The sequence below is a fragment of the Colias eurytheme genome, chromosome 20, assembly GCF_061535395.1.
Source record: "Colias eurytheme isolate Ceu_HAF_F1 chromosome 20, ilColEury1 Martin Lab GWU primary, whole genome shotgun sequence".
In the NCBI taxonomy this organism is placed as follows: domain Eukaryota; kingdom Metazoa; phylum Arthropoda; class Insecta; order Lepidoptera; family Pieridae; genus Colias; species Colias eurytheme.
The window spans coordinates 4,334,745-4,357,861 of NC_142999.1; the positions used below are offsets into that span (position 1 = coordinate 4,334,745).

Sequence of the window (23,117 nt, forward strand, 5' to 3'; positions counted from 1 at the left end):
AGGACGATCCCTTGGCGCTTTAAAATTTTGTGAAGACGTTTTCACTTGATTTATTAATTTTGTTTAACACATTTTATATTAATAGAACTTTTATATGAATCTTTTTGATATGCTCTCTATTGTACGAAATGTTTGAAATATTCGATAAAATTTTAAAATAATCGAGAAACCATGCCAAAATAATAAAGTAATAGATTATGAGAAACATTAGTAAAATTTAAAAACAACCTGCAACATTTATTATTTTTGAATGTTATTAACAAAAAAATATAAAATTTAAGGTTTATTATAAATTTCTTTTTATAAAAATAGGTATTAATTATTACTTACTGAAAGAAAAGTCACAAAGCTTTATAAGATTATGTGCCATTATGTAATGACGAACGCAACTATTTTATGTTCCTTTATTTTATAAGTAGAGGAGGGTAGTCTTAACGAACAAAATTTGGACTTGACATAGATATAAAATCATAACATTCCTGTAAATATTTACATCATACTATATACTATAATATGGTTAGTGTAATATTTTAAAGTAGAATTAAAGATTTAATCTCCTCAGAAGAAGCTGGTCTCAGAAATGAGACGGGGCGATGATTATATAAAGTTAAATTAGATTTAATAATTAATGTGTGCTAAAATATGTATTAACTAAAGAACATTTCAGCATTTCTCTCTACCTCGTAATTTAATTTCTTTATTCACTCTAAACCAAAACATAGTGGCTTGATTATTAAACATCACAATTATTTATAATAGACTTTTCTGGTCAAGCCACATGAAGACTGATTGTTTACGAACCCTTTCTCTTGAAATTATAATATTTAATCATCTCATCGAGATAAAAAAAGTCAACTACAGATATTTTAGTCTTCAATAATATCTCAAAGTTAAATGTACATGTATATTTTTTACCTTTGCAATGTAGTCAGATGTCTATTATGCAATAGTACAAATAACATCAAACAGTATCGAATTTAAACTATTTATACTTTAACCAATTGTTAGATAAATACAGTTGGATACTTTTCTGACGTATTATTATAGGTGCTAGTTGATTGTGAAATCTCTTATGAATATTGTAACATGTTTAGAAATGTGAAGTTGTTAGTTGTATGATCGTTTTATATACTTATATTATTCGAAGCCAGTCGAGTTAAGAGATTTTAAGATACATTTTTATTCTATATTTTTGGGGTTATAGATAACTCCACTCTTAGCATAGCCGACTCTTTCGCTTCTAAATCTTAACGATGTATGTTATCGATTTATTAAAAGTGTAAATACATATAACTAAATTATAAAATTATTCGCACATAAATGTCATTGGTATGATTTTACTTTAAGACTGTTAAATTTGTTATTACAGTTTTACTGTATTGCTAGAGATATGCCCATTGAAGTCGGCTTATAAATGCAATTTTGTTACTTTTTCTTTATTAGTTAAATATGCACTTACGTGCTTTTATAAAATAAGTTAATGAAATCGGCAGAAGTAGATCTCTAGCAATTTATTATTATGTGAGAGTTGTTTTTATTTGGTTAACGGAAGGCAGCTCAATGTTATTTTATGGAAAAGGTTGTGGCTCATACCTGTCCCTAATCATTCTATGTGCATTTTCTGTAGTATTTTTAATATAGATATATTCAGATATTGAAAGTTGAGGCTATCGCCTATCATAAATTTGATGTTGTATATGTCACGGCTAAAGGTAGGTGAGAACATAAACTTAAGATTAGCCGGCTAAACTTAGGTTTATTTTCGACGAGGTGTTAATGTTAGTTTGTTCTATCTTTAGCCGGCTAAACTTAAGTGTAACCGCAGGCCCGTGGCTAAAAATGTCGGGGTGGGTAGATTTGGTTAGCGCCGGGCCGGTGGAGGGCTTGAGGGGCCCGCACAGTGCCAGAAAACACTCGCCCTGTTCCTTACATGTATTATAGTAACCAAATCTACCCACCCCGACTCAGGGCAGAAAGCTGGTGGCTAGGTTAGGTTAGGTTAGAACTCTTAAGACCCGCACGAGCCGAGCGAGCGCAGCGAGCGTGCTGCGGCAGCAGCCGGCGAAGTGCCAGAAAACACTCGCCCTGTTCCTTACATGTATTATAGTAACCAAATCTACCCACCCCGACATTTTTAGCCACGGGCCTGCGGTTACACTTAAGTTTAGCCGGCTAAAGATAGAACAAACTAACATTAACACCTCGTCGAAAATAAACCTAAGTTTAGCCGGCTAATCTTAAGTTTATGTTCTCACCTACCTTTAGCCGTAACATATATATGTAAACGTAGTGAAACTATACGATATCTTGGATAGACGTCCAAGCTTGTGTTCATTGGCTAGATATAGATTTAAATAGTTGAATGAACTTATGATTGTAGGTACATACACGGAAAACGCTTGTTTATTTGCTCTTACAGATTCTAATATTATGTACAGCGGAGACGAAGTATTATATTTTTGAATAAATATTCTATATTTTCACGTGCGTCCTATTTTTTAAATTAGCTTAAATTGAAAGTGTATTTTACGCTAAGTTGAGTTTATAATTTAGATTAGGTTAATGAAATTGATTTTATAAGACTGTTTAGTGTTTGTATTATATTGACACTCGAATATGTTGACGTTATCATTCCACCGATTTGTACCAGTTCTTTGAGTATTATCCGTCATGTAGATGTTAAGATCTCACTTATCTTCGGTAAAATTAGGACATTGTTAAAATTTATCACAATAATAATGAAACTGTTCGTGACATTGTTTTATGGAAATGTTTGTTATTTAGGTAAGTATCGATTATTGTTTAAATTTTTGCACTACACGAAGAAGTATTTCTGTTATATTGTATCTGTTTTAAGTATTATTATACGGTTTTTGCTTTGTAAATTACTTTTACATGGACACACTGTATTTGCACATCCTTATAATATTAAAATTTTTAATAATTACACGAAATTATAAGTATGAAGTAATGTGTTTTATTTGATATCTTACCCATCTTAAAAATCAATATTTCTCTTTTATTATCTACATTTATCATTAAAGATGTCACTTCAAATAATAAAAATTATAAGATTGTTGCCAAAGCAACCTAGATATTGGTAAATATACTACATATATCACCTTCTATGATCTAAGAAAGATGACTCATGACGAAATTGTATTAAATATCGAGAAAAAAAAAGGGTAGCTTCAATTTACCTTAGTTCAATTAAAAATAGTTTCTTATTTTTATGCAAAACTAGCTACTACTGAAATTAGTGAAGTTTTTAATTTTCAAATTATCTGATTTGAGGATTTTGAAGGAATTAAAAGGTTTTGTTGATTTCAATAAAAACATAGTTTTATAATGAAATTAACTATTTATTCATAGTGGTATATTATAAAAAATACACATGGTATATTAATTGTAAAAATAAATTGCTCACTGGAATGTATATATTTCGCTAATAAATCTATTCTATATATGTAATTAATAAATGTTATCACTGGTTAAATGCCATACATCACGGATATAATATAAAGGTACTGTAAAATTATCACAATGAATCACAGAATATCTTTCACTATTTTTCCCTTAACGTAAACTTGTACTATGTTTCTGTCGTCTCCTACATAAAGGAATCTTTGTAGGAGGTGCATAATGTGCTCTTCGCTCGTTGCTATGGGATACCCGTAGTCGTCTACTTGGCCTTGGAACACGTCTATGACAAGCGCGTCAAACTCTTTGCTTACAGCAAAGTTACCGATTTTATCGTCGAGGTTTAACGCTGAAATGAAATTAATTCATATATTATTATGTATTTATTTTAATCATTATTTAGCGGCGTTGGGTATAAAATCTTAAACTCGCGTCAGGACACGTGGCCTGATCGAAAAAGCGTAAGACGGATGGTTTTTTTTTAGCCCTTATATTCCATGCGTTAGACGGATACCATTCCAAAATATCAAACATGCTGAACGTTAATAATCAAGTCTTCACTTCTGCCGGCACTCCCGGAGTGCAATCCGTCTTTTTTTTAAATTGTTGTAAAGGCCATATTGTCTATTAAAAGGTACATATTACGTCGAATGACAGAAATTACACTGCAAGCATGCAAGATTAAAAAAAAATAATGAAATTACGCAAGTATCCATTCTATAATAACTTCATAATATGTAATCTGCTTAGTGTATAATAGCTTACCAATAGCGCCACCTAGTGTTGCCAGGAAAAAACCTTCTTTCCAATCAAGGGCACTCCCGCCATTTCCCTGCATATCGAGATGAGAGGACACATCCATTGCGCGCCTTAATGCATCCAATATACTTGCGCTATCACCACCCGACACATCTAGAAACATATTATTATTATTCGAGGGTAGAAATGAAAATATACTACCCTCTGGAAGATACGTCACCTAGATATAACTAAAAAATCTAAACATGGTTAAAGTTATCGAGGATAGGATTGAAGCGTTAAGGAATTTAAAATTAAGGGTCATTGTGTCCCTTGTAAATATAGCATAGTCCTTGGCATGTCTTATATGCCGTTAGGGTATATAAAAGTGGTATTAAACCTCCAGAATAAACACGAAAGGGCAAAGTGCACATTGAAGCTTATAAGTATCAATTTGTTATTTATACACATCATAAGAATATGCAATTACAAAGATAAGAAGTGCAATAAATATAGGGACAAGGAAAGATTACAAAGGCAATCGTCCTAGTATGCCATTCGTAATTGCATGTGCCGATAACATGTTTTGCAATAAAAAGCGTTAATGCATTTAAAATTGCACTCTTGAATCCGAAAGTTAAGCAAAATATACATAAATATACCAGTGCCAAGTCCAACATTGACATTGTTATTTAAAAGTTGTCTAACGGGACACAAGCCGGATCTCAGTCTTGTGTTAGAAGCAGGACAGTGTGCGACGGATACCCCCTTTTTAGCAAACAACCTCTGCTCCTCTTGTGAAAGGAATACTGCATGCGCCATTATACACTGGAAATTGTTATAACTAAGAATTATTTACAGTAATAAATATACATTTGATATAAGAATGTGTGTTTTATTTGCCTTGCACCATGTCCATTGCATTACTGGGGCGTCTTTTATTGGTTTCAACGTTTTATTCAGTTAATAACAAAATCAGACCTGTACTTGGTAAAGGTACGCATTAAAAAATGGTGCGAGTTAGTTTTTGAGTTGACATCATAACGATCAAAACACAAAAAAATGCTCTTTAAAATATGTAGTATTAGATCGGGTGTTATGTTCTATTAGTTCGAGTTTACTTGAATTTTAATATGAAATTTAGGAACTGAATAGGAATGAGATACAGTTTATGATGTATATAAGATGCACAAATTAAGATGTTTACACTTTTGACACTTACTAATGTCCCTTGAACTGTCAATATGACATTTCCCCCATATACACCACTTACGTGAATGATGATGATACGAGCCTTAAGATTTTTAGTAGTCACAACAAACTTCTTTGAAGCAAATTTTGACTTAAATGAGTTTAGTTAGCGTTAAAAGACTTTTCTTTAAGAATGTTGTCTGTTTGAAATAGGTATTATGAAAAGTTACCAAGTGTTATGGAATATTAATTTTATTTGCAAGATGAATAGTGTCACATAGATGCGTTTTATTAAATTACCTTAGTATCTGGAAATTACTTTTATAGATCAAAAAACACGTTTGAACTTGAAATATCCCTCAATAGAGGCGTAAAACCGATGGAGGATTTTTTTTCTGTTTAGTTTAAGTGTTAGGGCTCTTATAACTGCGTTGTTGCCATCAAATTCAGATGAAATCATCGCAATATGTTATTAAATATTGAGCAAAACATTTTGAGCCTAGTTTGCGTGGAGATGGAGATGGCGAAGCAACTTAATTCATGATCTTTAGACCTGTATGAAAGAGTCATTATAATGTAATTTAAAATGTAATTTTGAGACCTTGAGTGTAAATTTATTTCATATTGTTTCTATTTATATATCGTGCCTTGCTCATAAAGCTATTATTACTAAAGGTTGACTAATATTGCAAATATAAACTTAAGTTTCAATGCAAATGGTTTTATAATAAATTATTAGTGAGTATTAATGAAGAAAATGCCCTTGATTATTGTATAGAATGCAGTTTCCTTACCTTGTTTGTCAATATTCCGCACTTATCATAAATATCAGAGTAGTTAGCACAACCAGGAAATTGAGTTAATACAAACTCTATTTCCTTCGTATTTTCCGAGACGTGGCTCTAAAAATTAAATTATATTTAGTATTTTCTTTTGTTGATTTAACGCGAACATTATTCATTAAAAAAATGCTTTCTAGCGAATATAAAATGCGATTTATTCTGCCCGTATGAATAAATCGCGTTAAAAATCCGTTATTTAAATAAAAAATAATGACGGTTATATATTCTGTATAATAATCTAAGTCATATCATGTAAAATAATATTCATAATATAAACACACCTGTATCCTACAATCATATTTTAAGGCGATATCTGTTAGACCACACAGTAATTTGTCATCACAGCTTACAGCGAACCTTGGCGTCACTATGGGTTGTACTAAATCTGTCTGCAACAATATGTAGAAAGAAACTAGGTAGTTCGTTTTCTTCATATTATGTACTACAATTCCAACTCTAATGAAAAACAAAATTATATGTATTTTATATTAAAAGTACATGTCCATGATGTAAGTACATATAAATTTAAATAAAAATACAATATTTCTGTGGTAGCACTTCTCCTATTAAAATGGGTGGACTAATTTTGATAAAATATCAGGAAATGATTCCAATTTGATCCAATTAACTGTAGTTATATGTTTTTAAAAAGGTCTCTAGTTAGCTAACTATTCATATCAACTTAATAAATAGACAAAATACAAACTTACTTTATAATCCAAGACCTTTTTAATAAATTCCTCTGTCTGTTTCAACTCTGTAGCTGTATCATTGTAGTAACCAGCATCATTTTGCACATTCATACTGACTTTCCCCACTAATGCCCTCTGTTTGTGTTTTATGGCACTCTTGACTAATTCTAAACTACCCTCCTTGTGCAGAGAACCGAAGTAACATGCAGTTGTTGTGCCGTTTATCAGTAATCTTTGCTGCAAATATTCATTTATTTTAATAAAAAAGCAGATTCTGTTTCAATAAAAATTAATATGTTAATTGTTAAAATATTCATTCCTTCAATTAGGCTGTAGACTTATTAGCTATAAAAAGTGTTATAATGAGGGTTTCAAAACCTCTTTTATTGGATATAAAAAGATTGAAAATGACTCCAGCATTTTATTATTTATTTAATATTGTTAAAATATCTCATTTATAATCTCCTATATAAACAAATATTCTAATAAGAAAACAATGCTACTTACGACTACATTATCATACACCCTAGCCGCAAAATCTATATCTTTGTACTTGGATTCTAACGGGAATGTATATTTGTCCAACCACTCCAGCAGGGGTCTGTCCAGCCCCAGGCCTATATTGGGGAACTGTGGTGCATGTGTGTGGCAATCTATGAAACCAGGCATTAAAAACTGATTGCCTCCCAAATGCTTTATTCTAAACCCACTGAATTGACCTTTCCTTTCAAAATTTTCAAACTCTTCTCTTGTACCTAGTTTGGTTATCTAAAAATTTAAAAATAAACATATGTTTACTGATAATAATTACAAAAAATATGCACAATAAAAGAAAAATAATACTAACCACTCCGTCTTCAACACATAAGTAACCGGCAAATGCATTAAGATCTTTCAAGGAATTAGAATAAGTTATAAAACCAACAAAAACAATTTTGGGAGACATTTTTAGTAAAATAAAAACCTTAAAGTTCACTTGCTATAAATACGACAAGACGAGGTTACAAGTAAGAATACAATGAGGGAAAGGATGTAATGAATACATTGATAAAGATGATTTCAGTTACCGTGAGCATTTGCGATAACTTTTTGATAACAACACGAGTTCTGTCAATACAACATGGTTACAAAATACATTTCAATTCTCAACTAATTTAACCTACATAGGTATAAAACTGAAAACCACAGAGCAAGTAATATAGTAAGAGACGGCACTCAGTACTTCGATTTCGAGCTCACGCACACATATGCATGTATTACTTAGGTCAAATCTTATGTACCAACCTATGAAAAGTTTACGTCAAACATGACCCACATTGCTGCCAACATTTAAAAAGTAGACGTTGCTAGTGATGTCTCTTTGTGAGTGCTAGTATCGATAAAACTTCATATCGATATCGATAAAATTATCGATGCTGGGTAACAACACTACTAATTCTCATCCATATATTCAAATTTATAGGAAATTAAAAATAAAACAACAATGTAGATCAATAAGTTTATTATAATATTAATTATATAATAACATTTTTATATAATATTAAAACACTATTATCAGCAAAAATGGATAATTCCATTTCAATTTTACTGAATATCTTTATTTAGGCCTGTAGAACTGAATTCGGCTGAAATATTATGTGAATACAACTAGATTCACATTTTATACTTTTCCTTGAAATATTTTGCGGGATTTCTATTAAATCTCGTTCTAAATTTCGATACCAATATATCGTTGCCGGTCGGATCGCCATATTGGAATTGTATATGAAGAAGCCGTTGTTTTCTTTGGACATAATAATATCTCCTCCAATTGATTCTACATGACGTGTTAGAGACGTTACTCATAAATTTTTATGTAATTATTATGTTTTATCTTCCTTAGAGAACAGTCATTGGGTACATATTGCAAATATTTAGTCACAAATCACAATTATTATTACACACAAAGATTTTAACATTGTTTACACAATATAACACTTTTTCTTCTTTTTTCACTTTTGGCAGAAATATTACAAATTAAAAAATGTACTGTACATTAACTGAGTAGGTAAATAACAAAATTTACGATATACAAAGAACAAACTTTGTTTAACATCCACCAAAACAATAAAATAAAACGCCATTTTGAATTCAAATTTCAAACAAATCAACATCAAGACGTTGTCTATGCTTAAGTCTTAACCATTGACAAGAAATTGAAGAAAGAAAGAAATAATTTATTAATGTACTAGCTTAAAATTAAAATGTACAAAAATAAGGTTTAAAAAAAAGAAGAAATAATAATAAATAATTAAAACTAAAATATTAAATCTTTTAAATATATGATTACATCGGAGAGGCCAACATTAGAAATATTTTTATTTTTTCTAAATGTTGGCAAGCCAGACTTGACCTTAGGTCTTGGAAAAGTACAAAATAATTTGAACTCTATGTCAATTGAATGAAGTTTAAAATTGCTTGATAATGGAAGCCTAACCAAAACGATGTTCTAAGTGTCGACCCACTGCTGAAAACATGATACAAAACAAAAAACGTCAACAAAACAAACTTCTGTCATGTGTCACGGTCATTTTGTGTTCAGTTGACATAAATTGTCAAATGTCTCTTTGTCCATATGAAAAATGTAAATCTGCTATGATACGAGTCTATTCAAATTTTGAAAAAAAATAAATAAATAAAAAGAACTGCATGTAACGATTCTCAAAAATTAATTTGCCATGACTATTGGTCATGACCGGATAAAATTGTTATTTTATGCTTCATATCAATACAAAATAATAATGTTAGTTTCTTGTAAAAATAATTGCTCTTAGAAATAATTAATATATCATGGAATCCAAGATGTACCTCATTACTTATTTTAAGTATATGAATTTATTTTTTATTTATCATCAACGACATGTACCTAAACATGAAGAAAGTATTTACCTAATTTGAAAAAAAAAAAAATTTAACTAATTTACTATACTGAGGTATATTCGACCTCAGTCAATTACTTAAAACTTAAAAACGTACTCTAAACTTGAGAAAAAATCGTATTTAGTTAAGTTTTTTTTTAATTAAAATAATTAACATTCTAATTATTTATCTCGTGTGAATCCGCTGCTGGATGCTACGTGAATAATAAGATTGTTAATAAAAATCTATTCTTATCTTGTATTATTTATTTTGTACATGAGTTGATGCCAAGATGTGCGCGCGTGCTCGGCTCCTATTTTCAATTCCAAAAAGGTTCCATTTTTTGCACTTTGTATCCAAAACTGAGAATTGGCAAATGCAGCTCGAGCTAAGGATTCTTCTAACCGGTTCTTGATTTTACGGGCTTCGTCCAAAGCCTAAAAATTATCTAGTATTAATAAATGAACAGAAACTTACATGATTTTAATGAGAATGCGTTTGGTTGTACCTGAAGAAATGTATTAGTTGCGGTATTACGACCAGATAAACTTAAAGAATTAGCTTTTAGCAGTAACCATCTAGGCCATATAGATTTAAGCACTTTAGAGTCACGTTCTAGGCGCATAAGCTCCTTGTCGGCTAGTGATCGTAGTTCCATGAGGTCCACCACCTATATACGACATGCTATACTTTTAAAAATATATTAATAGATAAAACAATTATTCAATTGAAAAAAATCAGGAAAAAGTATAAATTTATTCTAACTTATTAATAATTATAATTAATAAAGTAATACCTTTTTTAAGTCATCAACTTTTCTAGCTAAACTTTCTAGCATTCCTTCGGCTAATCTCAAAGCGCTAATTAGGGTCTTCAATGAACCATCATCACTATCATTACCACACCAATTCAGTGCTTCACTTTCGAAACGTTTAGCCTTACGTTCGATATCTGCGCGAAGCCAATATGTCCATATTCCAATTACTAAACGCCTTCTGCTATCTCCAGCAAATTTTCCTGTCGATATTGCGTATTCAGCGAATCGGCTTATTTCTTGAGGAGATTCCAATTGAAATCCACAGTCAAGGATCATATCAATAGAAAGTGCATAATACCAAGTTTCACAGTCAAGAGAGTTGTAAGTTTGACTTAATTCTAACAAAAGCTTCATAACATCTACCGCTTCTTCTATTCGGCTGCGACTTAATAGCATGTAAAATAAGTCAGGTATGATGTCTATTGATACTTTGTCTGCGTGGAGAAATCGGCTTACAACTAATGCTCTAAATCCCGAGCGAATGGAAGCAGTAAGCTTAGCTCGTGCACTGCGGGCACGAAACGATGCCATAAATAGCTTTCCGATGGCATATAGTTCTTCAGCTTGAATAGGCTCATCCAAGTTCTTCAGTGCATTTATAGCTCCACGTTCTATATTTTCAGTAAGTTCTGGTTTTCCATGATCAATTTCAATTTGGATAGCGTTTGAGAAAACGTCACATAGGTCAACAATATTACATTCTACTCTTTGTGCTAAATAAAGTGCGCGAAAAGCTGCTACTCTTGCCGTTTTTATATCATCTAATGTAGAGTAAAGTATGGTAGCAATATTTAAACAGAATATAGAATCGGACTTCATGGAAGAATCTTGCAAACGATATTTGTGACCCCTCAATTTAATAAAATTATTCACAATTTTTAAATCCATATAGTCTGATATTTTAGTTAGATTAATGCGGTAAATTTTAACCGCTTTTTCAATATGGATTTTAGCTGCCATTAGTTTGTTACACATTAAGTAAGCAGCAGCTTTTAAAGAGTAAATTTTACCCAAAAATAGTTTTCTGTCAAATTCAGCAATATTATCAATTGATTTATTAGAACATAATTGTTCAGCTTCTTCTAGTTTTGGAATAGCATTCTCGCAGTTATTTGACTGAACATTTAATCTACTAAACTTAATGAGAAATTCTAATAGTTTGCATGTCAGACCAGCTTCGGTAGCATGATGTATGAGTTGTTCAAAAATAATTATGTTAAGTTCGGTACATGTGCATCTATCAAAATTTGTACGAGATGCACCTTTTTCAATTTTAATATTAAAGGATTTTCTGTCATTGTTATTTTCATCTGAATTGTCTTCATCATCAACTATACCCAGATTTTCCCAATCGGTTTTATTATTGGCTTCTGCAACGGCTCGAAACATGTCGAACACAGTGTAACTCTTTATACTTTCAATACTGATATCTCTAAAAATGAGTTTTGACATTGTGACTCGTTTTGATGATCTACGTTTAGAGCTGTTGTTGTTTGACTTTTGGTTAGTTTTCAAAATAGATGTAAACTGTGACCCACTTGCTTCTACTTCAATTTTACTTGAATCACGTTTTGATAATATTTCACTCTTTGCTAACATAGTTTCTGCTGTTTTAATTGTTTTAGATGAAATCTCAGATGTAGCTCTTCTGACAGCATGGGATGTAGAAATACTCTCTAAATTTTGGGCAATTTCTTCTAATTCATCTTCGTTTTCAGATTCATTTTGTTCGTTTTCATCCTCTAAAATCCTAGATGTTCGATGCTTTTCACTATATGGAATATTTGGATGAAAACTCATAGAGGACTGAATAATCATGACTGTGCCACCACAATCCGGACACTTTTGTTTATGGTTTTCTAAATATGTGACTATACGGGAATGAAACTCTTTTTTCTGATTAAGTGGCAATAGATCATAACAGGTTTTTCGGGAATTTCTGTTTCTAAATTTCATTACTTTACAAAAAGCATATTTTGGAAGGTCCTCATTTAGTTCTGGGTCAAAGTCGAAGGAACATTCGCAAGTCAAATGAGTCGTCGGCAAAGAATAATCCGATACCACTGTTGTACTTGAAGCCATTTTGCGATTGTTATATTTATTCCTAACATTTGCACATGAAAAGATTCGCATAGCAAAAAGTCTCTTAATAGCTTTTGCAGTAGTTAGTGGATTATTTTCATACATTATATTTTCTAATAGATCCCTAGATAGCACATTGCCTATGACAGATGCAATTTTTAGGAGTAATTGTTGATATGGTGTTAAGGAATCTATTTGAATCATTATTAATACATCCATGTTTTGTACATTTAAATCAGTCTTTAATTCTTCTTTGATTGTTACCACGCATATTTTAATATCTTCTGTTGAATTATCTTGTATTAACTGGTCCAATAAAGATTGATCAGATTCATTTAAGGCGATTGGGTGTAATAGTGAAGATTCAGGAAATTGTAAGTCTTCATCTTTCCATTCATCCAGTTTGTCGTCGGTCACATTCTTCAGCTCTAAGGCACCACTCGAAAACAAATGGACAATAAAACTTTCGATCAAACCAGGCATTCCGTTACATTTTATCCTCAGTGCATTGCATAGATCGTTTGGCACGGCATCAACATCTAGTATTTGACAAGCAAGTGGTGCAATCCAAGTTGAACCTAGTGGACCTAGAACTAACTTTCTTATATTGTTACTTATAAACACACTGTAAAGCCAACTGTGAACAGTACTAAATTTTCCTCGAGTGACTGTAAATACAAGAAATATTTTCATGACGCCAAACATAACTGATAAAAAATCCCATGATAATGGATCTAAATTTTGTAGATCATCTAAAAAGACGACACAAGTTTCGGGAATAGACATCAAAAGTTGTTTAAATACTATTTTAGCTTTATCTATCTGATCCTTTTCATTACATGTGTTAAATCTTTCATGATAAGCGAATCTTACTTTGATAATATTATTTAAATAACAAAGATCGTCAGAGTAAAATTTTAAAAGTTTTACAATTTTTTCCTCCTTCTCAAAACCCTTTAAAGGCTGTTGTACTTCTAGGAGTTGATCAATGATTTGGCTTATAGCTAGATATTGAGTTGCGGCGTGAATAGAGGTCAATGTGACATAACAAACTTTGAGCTGTTTACTGCGAGCACTGCGAGCCATCCAATCTAAAAGTCTAGTTTTACCTAATCGAGATTCACCTATAAGTAGTAAAGCATCAAAATCACGGAACGGTAAATTGCTATCTTTAATCCAGTTATTGAAGTAATCCATTTCATCCGCTCGATTTAATAAAGGTGGAATCATAGGAATGTCATAAAATTCCTTTACACGAATTTCTTCTGTGTACTCATATATCTTTCCAGGTCTTACGATACCTTTCAGTTCGGTCGGAGGCTGTAGTGTAAAACCGTTGCTAGACATTTTGCTTTTTACGAAGGTAGCTTCATCACACGTAATTTTATTGCGGAAGCCGCACATAAATCTGGCGGCTTTATTAACAACGGCTCCGATTACTGTGAATTCTCTACGAAGAGGATGTCCAACAACGCCACAATATACTTGTCCTGTTGTTACCCCTATAGACACTTCCAGAACACCGTCCAGTGCCGACAGAGATTTTTTAATGCTATAAGCGCACTTTAAAGCTGCTTGTGCTTCAGATTCATGTTTAAAACCTCGTAAACCAAATATAACTAAAATCATTACATCTTTATCGAACAGAATTATCTTATTTACACATCCCATAGATTTATAAACAATTTCACAAGTTATTTGATAAGAATTGTTAACTATCGTTATAAGCTGGGGGAGAGGACATTCTCGCGGCTTAAGAGTAATAAATAGAATAGAAACTTGTCGCATTTCCGTGAGATACTCTAAAGGCTGATGCGCATCTATTTGAGTTAGTATAGGCCTTATCATAAATTTTCTTATTTCAGAACCTATATCCTTTTCTTCAGCGAGTAATATTGTTTTCCGCAAACTTAAGATATCATTTCGTTTAGATATGTCAGAAGAACTTAATTCATTAGGTGCAGTATACAGAAAATCTGGAAGACTCTCAATAGAAATAAAAGGTTTCTTAATTTGTCGTATCATAGGGCCAAAGCCCAGAAACGGTTTTGTGACGTCTTTTTCATGGGGATCGTACAATATTGACTTTATTGTAACATGACCATCGTCATCAATGGTGTGATCGTAATTTCTCGAGTAACAATGTCCCCACGCTGTTGGAGTGAGTTTTACTTCACCAGAGGCGCACACGCTCTCAGCAGCTTTCGCTTCTAGTACAGGTAATCCAATTATAACATAATTCATGTCTATACCACTTCCTATAGGAGCAAAAATGAGATTTCCTGCTGAAATAGCTAGCTTAACCTTTAAATTTACTTTAACATCAGTTTCATAGGAACCAAAAGAGTGCTGTATTATAAGAGCACAAGCTATAGCGGTATGAATCGTATGATTTATAAAAGTTCTTTTATCCGTTTTCCAAAGTGCTAAAAATGCATCTCCAGCAAATTTAATAACATCACCTCCGTGGCTATATATAATTTCTATGAGGGAACCTAGGTAGGTATTTAGGGTGACTGTTAATCTATATGTACCGCCTTTACCATAATTGTTATATTTTTCTGATAAAGCTGTATAACCAGACACGTCAGCCATTAATAAGACTCCAACGAAACGGTTTGCATCAGATGTATCAAATCTAAAATGAATCAGATATTAATTTTTGACTAATTAGATAAAGAGTAATTAGATTTGCAGCAACAACATAAGAGAAGCCAAGATTATTGTTCAAAATTAACTCACTTATTCATAAGAAGGATTTCATCTGGCACTAGTGTAGACAGTATCAAAGTTTGTTTTTTATTGAGTTTCACTTCGATATCTTGATCCGATTTATCTGCGCACACGCTCTTACGGACGAAAAATTCTTCAACCCAATCCTTGAGTTCACCTGCTTTCGGTACATCGTCATCTGAGTCTTCTTCTTGATCTTGGTCTTTGCGAGATATTCTTTTACCGAAGCTTCGCCATTTATCACTATTTAGTACAAAATTTAAAGAGTTTCGTCGAGAACGTGTGCGCGGTCTTCGGAAATTCATTATGCGATTTTATTTACATTATAATTTGACTTTTTATGCTAACATTATTATTTATAACGTTAGAATTTATCTAATCTCTGGGGTCATGATTAGTGTCACTATAAAATCCGAGTTTAAGAACTTATTTAACTTAAATCTTCTAGATTAAAACTATTATTTATATTGTTATATTATGAATGACATTTTCTTAATGGATCTTCTTATTATTGACAGAGAAACAAAGTTATCAAAAATTTGAGGAAAAAGGTCTTTCTTTAGTTGATAATTAAATACACAAATATGAACCTATGTGGTAAACATAATATATCGAAAAAACGTAGCTAAATTATTATTAGTGTTGAATATTTTTTATGAAACATTGACACAAATACAGATGTATTATATCAACATCATCATCATATCATAAATCCATACTTAATATTATAAATGCGAAAGTAACTCTGTCTGTCTGTCTGTTACTCAATCACGCCTAAACTACTGAACCAATTTTCATGAAATTTGGTATGGAGATATTTTGATACCCGAGAAAGGACATAGGCTACTTTTTGTCCCGGGAAAAAGACGCAATCCCGGAAATCCCACAGGAACGGGAACTATGCGGGTTTTTCTTAGACTGCGCGGGCGAAGCCGCGGGCGGAAACCTAGTATGAAATAATCGATTTTGTTTTACATCAAGCCTATTAGCGATAACGTAATAAGCCAACGAGTGTGATAAGATGTTCCCATTGATAAGCTGATAAAAGTCCTCGAAGCGACACGTCACATTAAATAAATTTAATTTGCAATTTTCAAGGTAGATGCTAAAAATTCATATGACGATGTCGCGGCGCTATATTCAGGTTTTAAAATCAACGTAAATAGGACTTACTTACTTAGAGTATATAATATTAACAAGGGACCTGTAATTATAGTATTATAACTGCAACGTATGATTTTTAATTGAATTTTCAGATACTAAAATAAGACCTTACCAAATTTCAAGTATTTGTGAAACTATTAATAAGGTTACGTAGACCTCAAACACCTTCAAATTTGTTTTCATTGAAAGATTCATGAAAACATACGCATAAATAATGTCGAGACAAAGTTCCTACAATGAAATTAAAAGTGGAGGCAAGGCATTCAAGTTCAAGTTCCTGTACCTACCTATAATATTTATTATATATACTACATTTTTTTGAATTTCTTTATATTATATAAGGAGTATATAAGGAGTTATGCTTAGCGGGTAAAATACTGCAACGACTTCTTGGAAACGTATATAATATTATAATATAGTAGTTTAAGGTATGTACATAAGGCAAAAAACAGGAACAGCTCTACAATGAGAGCAATGGAGCAAATACAGAGAGCAACTTATGACATAATTTTGATTAGCATAGAATAAACGTGTGTGTGTTAGATGTAATTCAAAAAATGCAAGTTGATTAAAGACATGCATACTTACTTAATACCTACTGAGAGAGCAATATGTCTAGGTAGGTATAATAGTCAATATGATGTGAATTTGGAATTCCGTGAATTCCGTGCACGTGTAAGAGATAAGTGGGTAATTTAAGAAACATTAGCCAAATATTGTATTGTCATGAGAACACAAACAAGAAGATTAAACAGCGCTAATGAAGAGGATGACGGCAGAATTTTAAATTTATGACCATGCTTGTTAAATTATAATACTTACCTATTACTTTTGTCAAAATGATGTAAAAAGCTTGCAATAAAATACATTCACAACTTTAGAATTAGTACTTGGGGTACTACTTATAAAACGTATTCAATTCATGTTTCCAGTATGTACATTAATTATTTTGCCTCATGAATAAAAGTGGGCTAGTAAGGTTGAACATAGCTCGTTATTGATTTTATCATACTTAAAAGCTGTAAGTATGTAAATATGTGGTTCTCATGAGGAACTAAAGCCCTTTCTGTTTATTCTTGCTTTGTCCAGGTGCAGTAACGGTATTCAGTACTTGTTATTGTCATACTATTGTGATTTATATTATGTTCTAACGCAGTGTAAGCCGACCATTAGACTGAGTAGTACATGTGTTGTGTTATAAGATTAATATTCCGATAATGGAACACGAAGACACGTTTTTGGACAGAGTATTGAAGATAGTAAAAGACGAATCGGCGCATCATTTACCGTTGATTCAATTTAAACATCCGAAGGATTTAGAGGTAATGTAAAGGAATATTTTATTCAAGGCTAGTGAACATTTTGCTGCCAATTGTTAGTAATTAAAGATTATGAGAGGCAATATCGATTTATTGCAGAGACGTGTGCAATGTTTTTCATTGTTCTGATTATTTTTGAGTTTCAATTTCATTTTTACACTAAAAATTCTTATTTGTATGTAACTGGAATATCACAAAATATATTCAATATAAGGAGTTAAGGACGCCTTCAGCGATAGCGATTCAGCATTCTCAGCGATACAGTTGCAATGCACAGGTTCGAACCCTGGCTAAGATAACAATTATAATTCGTGGAACTGCGTTTATACAGGGTGTGTAAATTTACAACAGATCAATTTATTTTCAAATAAGATATGATGACGATCAAATTTAATGCAGTAGGTGCAAAAAAATATATTTCTGATGACTGTTTTGCAGGAAATTCTTCGCAAGGATATAGATATTTCCGAACCCGTTGCAGAACAAGAGCTGGAGCAATCTGTAAGAAATGTGTTGCAATACAGCGTCAAGACAAACAAACATACCTTTAAGAACCAGTTATATGGAGGAACAGATCCGTATGGGCTGGCAGGAGCATGGATTGCGGAAGCTTTTAATACCAGCCAGTAAGTAATTATAATATGAAAATTTAGAAATATCCTATGCTGCAATGATCTGACTAACTTCTTGGTACCAGGAAAAAAGTTACAGTATTAACCCATTGAGCCCCGAACGACCAGATCCGACCGCGACACAAAAGATTTTCTATTGTGTCTGTGATTCCGGGGCCTGATGGATTAATTCATGTCCAAGGAGAGTACGTAAGCTAAGATACTTTAGGTCCTGTCTCCGATGGACAACAAACAAAAGGGCGTTTAGATGAACAGTGTTCATAGATGAACAGTTGCTTGCCACAAAATAAAGAACCTTTTATCTAGAAGAAATCACTAATGAGTGATAAGGCCGCCAAATAAGTTGAACTACGTCTTTTTTCTGTAAGTAGTTTAAGGTTTCCTGTTTGTACAACTATATTAATGTTTCAAATAATAAAGACATTTCTTTATTCTACGAAAAAGATATGAAATGCCTCATTCTTGTGTGGGGAACACGGGTCTTCACACGTCATAAAACAGGTCGTCACAATGTTGTATCTGGTGAGAAGCAGATAAGCCACGTGATGACGCGATGACAAATAAAAAACGTAGCGGTCACATAATATATGCTCATATGTTCCTTTACAAATATTGGCAGACGGGTTGTTGAACTTCATGATTGTGTGAATTGATTATTTTCAGTGGACTGGGGCAGTCTTGGATTGCGTATTATAAGTAGAAAGATTAGTTTTTGTGTTTGTTTATTTGAATGGTAATGTTGATGCACTTTCGAATTTGTTGCAATAATTCGTTATATTATATTGAAATTAACTTCGAAATGCTTTTCATATTTCAGGTATACATTCGAAGTAGCGCCTGTGTTCACGTTAATAGAACAAAAGATGATTCAACATATTCTTCAGCTATTCGGAATTCCCAATGGGGACGGTATTTTTAGTCCAGGTGGCAGTATGTCCATGTTATATGCTATAGTCGCAGCAAGGTTTAGAGCTTTCCCAGAAGTAAAGTCTAAGGGAATGAGAGGTCTACCTGAAATGGTTATATACACTTCGGAAGATGTAAGTATATTGATAATTATCATTAAGGATGTTGCATAGAGTTCATTTTTAAATACATTTTATTTATAACTAGCTTTCAGCCCGCGGCTTCACCCGCGATTTCAGAGAAAAACCCGTTCCCGTAGGATTTCCGGGATAAAACCTATCCTATGTCCTTTCTCGGGTATCAAAATATCTCTATACCAAATTTCATACAAATTGGTTCAGTAGTTGGTTTGGCGAGATTGAGTAACAGACAGACAGACAGAGTTACTTTCGCATTTATATATTAGTATGGATTTGGAATTGGAAAGCAACTCATTTCATATTAGGTACATAATATTTTAGTATGCATCGCTATTAAAAGCAGGATGCTCTTCTTGACAGTTGGAATAAATGATATCATACTATCGTATTTCCTCAAATTGTATGCAATTTAGAAAACTATGCCAATGACGTGTTTTAATTGATGAATTTTAGCTTTGAGCTTTCATTAGCTTTTAACATTTTCTTGTTGTTAATTTATTTCGCCTTTTTATAGTAGATAAAGTTAAACAAGTAAACCCCAGAGAAAGAAACTGTATTCAAGTAAATCATTCTGACTGAAAATAACGTTTTCCAGAGCCATTATGCAATTAAGAAAGCAGCACATTGGCTAGGTTTTGGCACGGAAAGTGTTAGACAAATTAAATGCAATCAATGCGGACAAATGAACGTGGAGGAACTCGAAGAAGCTCTTAAAGAGGATCTGAGTAAAGAAAAAGTTCCTTTATTGGTGAATGGGACCGCGGGAACAACTGTTTTGGGAGCTATAGACAACTTGGAAAAGATTGCTGATGTGTGCAGCAGATATGGTGTTTGGATGCATGTTGATGTGAGTTAATTGACCTCTTTATATTATTTCCGCTAATTTATGTTGAGGTTTACACACAAGTCGAAACTTCTGCAAAGACGTTTTATGATTACCAGAGTGTCGTAAGTATTTATGTATTATTAAGTACCTAGGTGTTAAAGATATTTGAATTGATTTAGTATTCGATAAAAATATTAATATATGTTTCGCCGTTATTTGGTTGAATCTGCTATTTGATTGAATGACTAGCACGTTCATTGAATGACGACAATCAATTTAGAACTGATTTCATTCAATTATAGTTATTACTGCATTTATATTTTCTTGGTAACTAATAATATCTAAATGCTAAACGTATTTTTTTTAGGTCTTAATAATTTTCAACGACCTTTGTAAGTGTTAACTGTGTACCGAACTCCAAAGGAGTGCCAATGCATTTTCTTATCGATTCATATTTGTAAATTTATTTTTCAGGCTTGTTGGGGAGGTACGCTGATTTTGTCACATAAATTTAGAACGATGTTGAGAGGAATTGAAAAGTGAGTATTTTTCTATAATAAGAACCGATCTTATAATCTATCATAATTTGTAATTATTGAAACAATATTATTCAAGAAACCCATATTATCATAGGTAATATTATAAATACGTAATTTAATATAATTTGAATATAAGCTCAAGGAAATTGAGTGTTCTATGTCCTACTTGAATTGTAAATTGAAATGACCAGTCAGCGGCTTGATCATGATTGCTAATGATATTAACATTATTAGTGGGAATATTAACTGTTTTATTACAAACCTGCTTTGTACAAATCTTTTGTAGATAATAGTATAGTATTATAAGAAATAAAATTAACATAATTCTATCTAAAAAGTAACATCTAGTCTTACATCTAGTTATTAGAATTTCTTTCAATATCGATAAAATTCAAAATCAACGAGTTTCAGATATGTATATAATAAATGTTACAGTTTGAGTTTATAATAAGTTGTACATTAATTTGCTATATTTAAATTTCCCTTAATTATCAGAGCAAATTCAATATCATGGAATCCACATAAAATGGCGGGTGCACCTCTGCAATGTTCCTTGTTCCTGCTCAGAGAGAAAGGACTCTTGCACGAATCGAATGCCGCATCTGCGCAATATTTGTTCCAACAGGACAAGTTCTATGATGTGAGATATGATACCGGTGATAAGAGCATACAGTGTGGGAGGAAGGTGGGTTACACAAAAAATAACAACACAATATTTGTGCAACCTTGAGTTATATCCGCATATTTTATATTCTCATTCAAAGGCATTTTTTTATAACTTTGTCTTGTGCAAAAAATATTGTAATAACTCAGGCCCCGGAATCACAGACACAATAGAAAATCTATTGTGTCATGGACCGATCGGGCCGTTCGAGGCTCAATGGGTTAAGAAAATAATAAAAATATAATGTATCTACAATCTTCAGCTAGGTATATGATATATCTATCTCGAATTATAAAGATACATTATATCTTTATCATTTCAATAATTTATGGTTATAATCAGCACCTTAGGTAGGTTCTCAGTTCTGTGTTCGTCAAGATATATATAATTTATTTATTTATTTATGTATTTATTTATTCCAGATAGACGCTTTCAAGTTATGGATGATATGGAAAGCTCGTGGAGACGTCGGGTTGAGTCACATGATGGAGTACACCATGGAACTTGCTGAATTTTGTATGGGGAAGGTCGCAGAAAAGCCAGGCTTTCGTCTTGTATCTGCTCCTATACAGTGTCCTAATGTTTGCTTCTGGTATATACCCACGTTTATGAGACACCAAAAGGAAGATGACAGCTGGTGGGAAATTATGCACAAGGTATGCTAAAATAACTTACCTACCCTATGCTAAAATAACTTACCTACCCTCCACTACCGCCTGGATTATAATATGAATAGTTTGAGAGTCAAATGTAGCAAGTTTTTAGCATAGGGTACCTACAAGATATACAGTTAGGAAATATATGTAATTATTTTCAATATGATTTTATTATGAATCCCTTGCAATATGTTACGCCTACCAAAACCTGATTAGCATTGAAACTCGTAATAATAGGAGTATTGATTACTTACTTACTCGTGTCTCGTATAACCTAAATAATATTATGAACTGTTTTTACTACAGGTAACACCAAAAATAAAGGAGCTATTAACGATAAGTTCCCGCCTCATGGTGGCCTACTCCCCTCTCCGTCAATATAAGAACTTCTTCCGAATGCCGTTCACCTTCCACCCGAGACTTGAAGAGAAACAGATCTTGGAAATGTTGCAAGCTATAGAGGATTGTGGGGAAATGATAACCATGGATATGCTGTGATGCAATAAGAAAATAAACTGGAATTAAAAAATTATCATGATAGATGAGATTTAACGATTTGCGTCTAAACAAAGATTTTGAATCTGCTGAAGACTAACATGTTCATTATGTATTTATTTTAATAGCCACGAGTATTATAAATGTTCAAAACGATCCTTGGAAATATGTCTCATGCATATTATGTTTTTTCAAAACGTGTCATGGTGGTGTCGTGTATTTCTTAATTATACTAAGTATATGGTGCTGAATTTATCTAATAAATATATTTTATAATTATTATTTGTTTTATTGTTTTTACTTTTAAGATCAAAGCATAATTCAAAATAATTCATAATGTTTCTTCACAATTGAATGGTATGG

The 23,117-nt window shown here is 32.2% G+C and overlaps 3 protein-coding genes across 3 annotated transcripts; 1 reads left to right on the forward strand and 2 right to left on the reverse strand.

Moving 5' to 3' along the window:
- Positions 1–3,390: 3,390 nt before the first annotated feature.
- DhpD (guanine deaminase) lies at positions 3,391–8,060 on the reverse strand. Its single transcript, XM_090113818.1, has 8 exons — positions 7,731–8,060; positions 7,391–7,651; positions 6,902–7,120; positions 6,473–6,580; positions 6,144–6,251; positions 4,821–4,986; positions 4,186–4,332; positions 3,391–3,769 (listed from the first exon to the last, which is right to left on the reverse strand). The coding sequence occupies exons 1-8, from the start codon at positions 7,827–7,829 to the stop codon at positions 3,549–3,551; spliced, it is 1,329 nt and encodes a 442-aa protein (XP_089969944.1). The 5' UTR covers positions 7,830–8,060; the 3' UTR covers positions 3,391–3,548.
- Positions 8,061–10,032: 1,972 nt separating this feature from the next.
- Positions 10,033–15,718, reverse strand: LOC149899588 (adenylate cyclase type 10-like). The gene is made up of 4 exons (XM_090113558.1): positions 15,423–15,718; positions 10,578–15,318; positions 10,290–10,451; positions 10,033–10,218 (listed from the first exon to the last, which is right to left on the reverse strand). Exons 1-4 carry the CDS (start codon positions 15,716–15,718, stop codon positions 10,033–10,035), a joined length of 5,385 nt encoding a protein of 1,794 aa, XP_089969684.1.
- A 1,899-nt stretch (positions 15,719–17,617) lies between these two features.
- On the forward strand, positions 17,618–23,033 carry LOC149899589 (glutamate decarboxylase 1). Its single transcript, XM_090113929.1, has 8 exons — positions 17,618–17,899; positions 18,335–18,522; positions 19,346–19,568; positions 20,170–20,421; positions 20,875–20,939; positions 21,435–21,624; positions 22,026–22,259; positions 22,566–23,033. Exons 1-8 carry the CDS (start codon positions 17,795–17,797, stop codon positions 22,755–22,757), a joined length of 1,449 nt encoding a protein of 482 aa, XP_089970055.1. The 5' UTR covers positions 17,618–17,794; the 3' UTR covers positions 22,758–23,033.
- The last annotated feature ends 84 nt before the right edge of the window (positions 23,034–23,117 follow it).

Excerpts from the sequence above, each read along its gene's own strand:
- DhpD (XM_090113818.1), bottom strand. The coding sequence starts at position 7,829 with ATGTCTCCCAAAATTGTTTTTGTTGGTTTTATAACTTATTCTAATTCC. Across the intron at positions 4,987-6,143 it reads GCGGAATATTGACAAACAAG|TGTATAATGGCGCATGCAGT; the intron begins GTAAGGAAACTG and ends AACAATTTCCAG. Across the intron at positions 3,770-4,185 it reads AACACTAGGTGGCGCTATTG|CGTTAAACCTCGACGATAAA; the intron begins GTAAGCTATTAT and ends ATTTCATTTCAG.
- LOC149899588 (XM_090113558.1), bottom strand. The coding sequence starts at position 15,718 with ATGAATTTCCGAAGACCGCGCACACGTTCTCGACGAAACTCTTTAAAT. Across the intron at positions 10,452-10,577 it reads AAGTTGATGACTTAAAAAAG|GTGGTGGACCTCATGGAACT; the intron begins GTATTACTTTAT and ends TGTCGTATATAG. Across the intron at positions 10,219-10,289 it reads CAACTAATACATTTCTTCAG|GCTTTGGACGAAGCCCGTAA; the intron begins GTACAACCAAAC and ends GATAATTTTTAG.
- LOC149899589 (XM_090113929.1), top strand. The coding sequence starts at position 17,795 with ATGGAACACGAAGACACGTTTTTGGACAGAGTATTGAAGATAGTAAAA. Across the intron at positions 20,422-20,874 it reads GTGTTTGGATGCATGTTGAT|GCTTGTTGGGGAGGTACGCT; the intron begins GTGAGTTAATTG and ends TTTATTTTTCAG. Across the intron at positions 22,260-22,565 it reads GGTGGGAAATTATGCACAAG|GTAACACCAAAAATAAAGGA; the intron begins GTATGCTAAAAT and ends TTTTTACTACAG.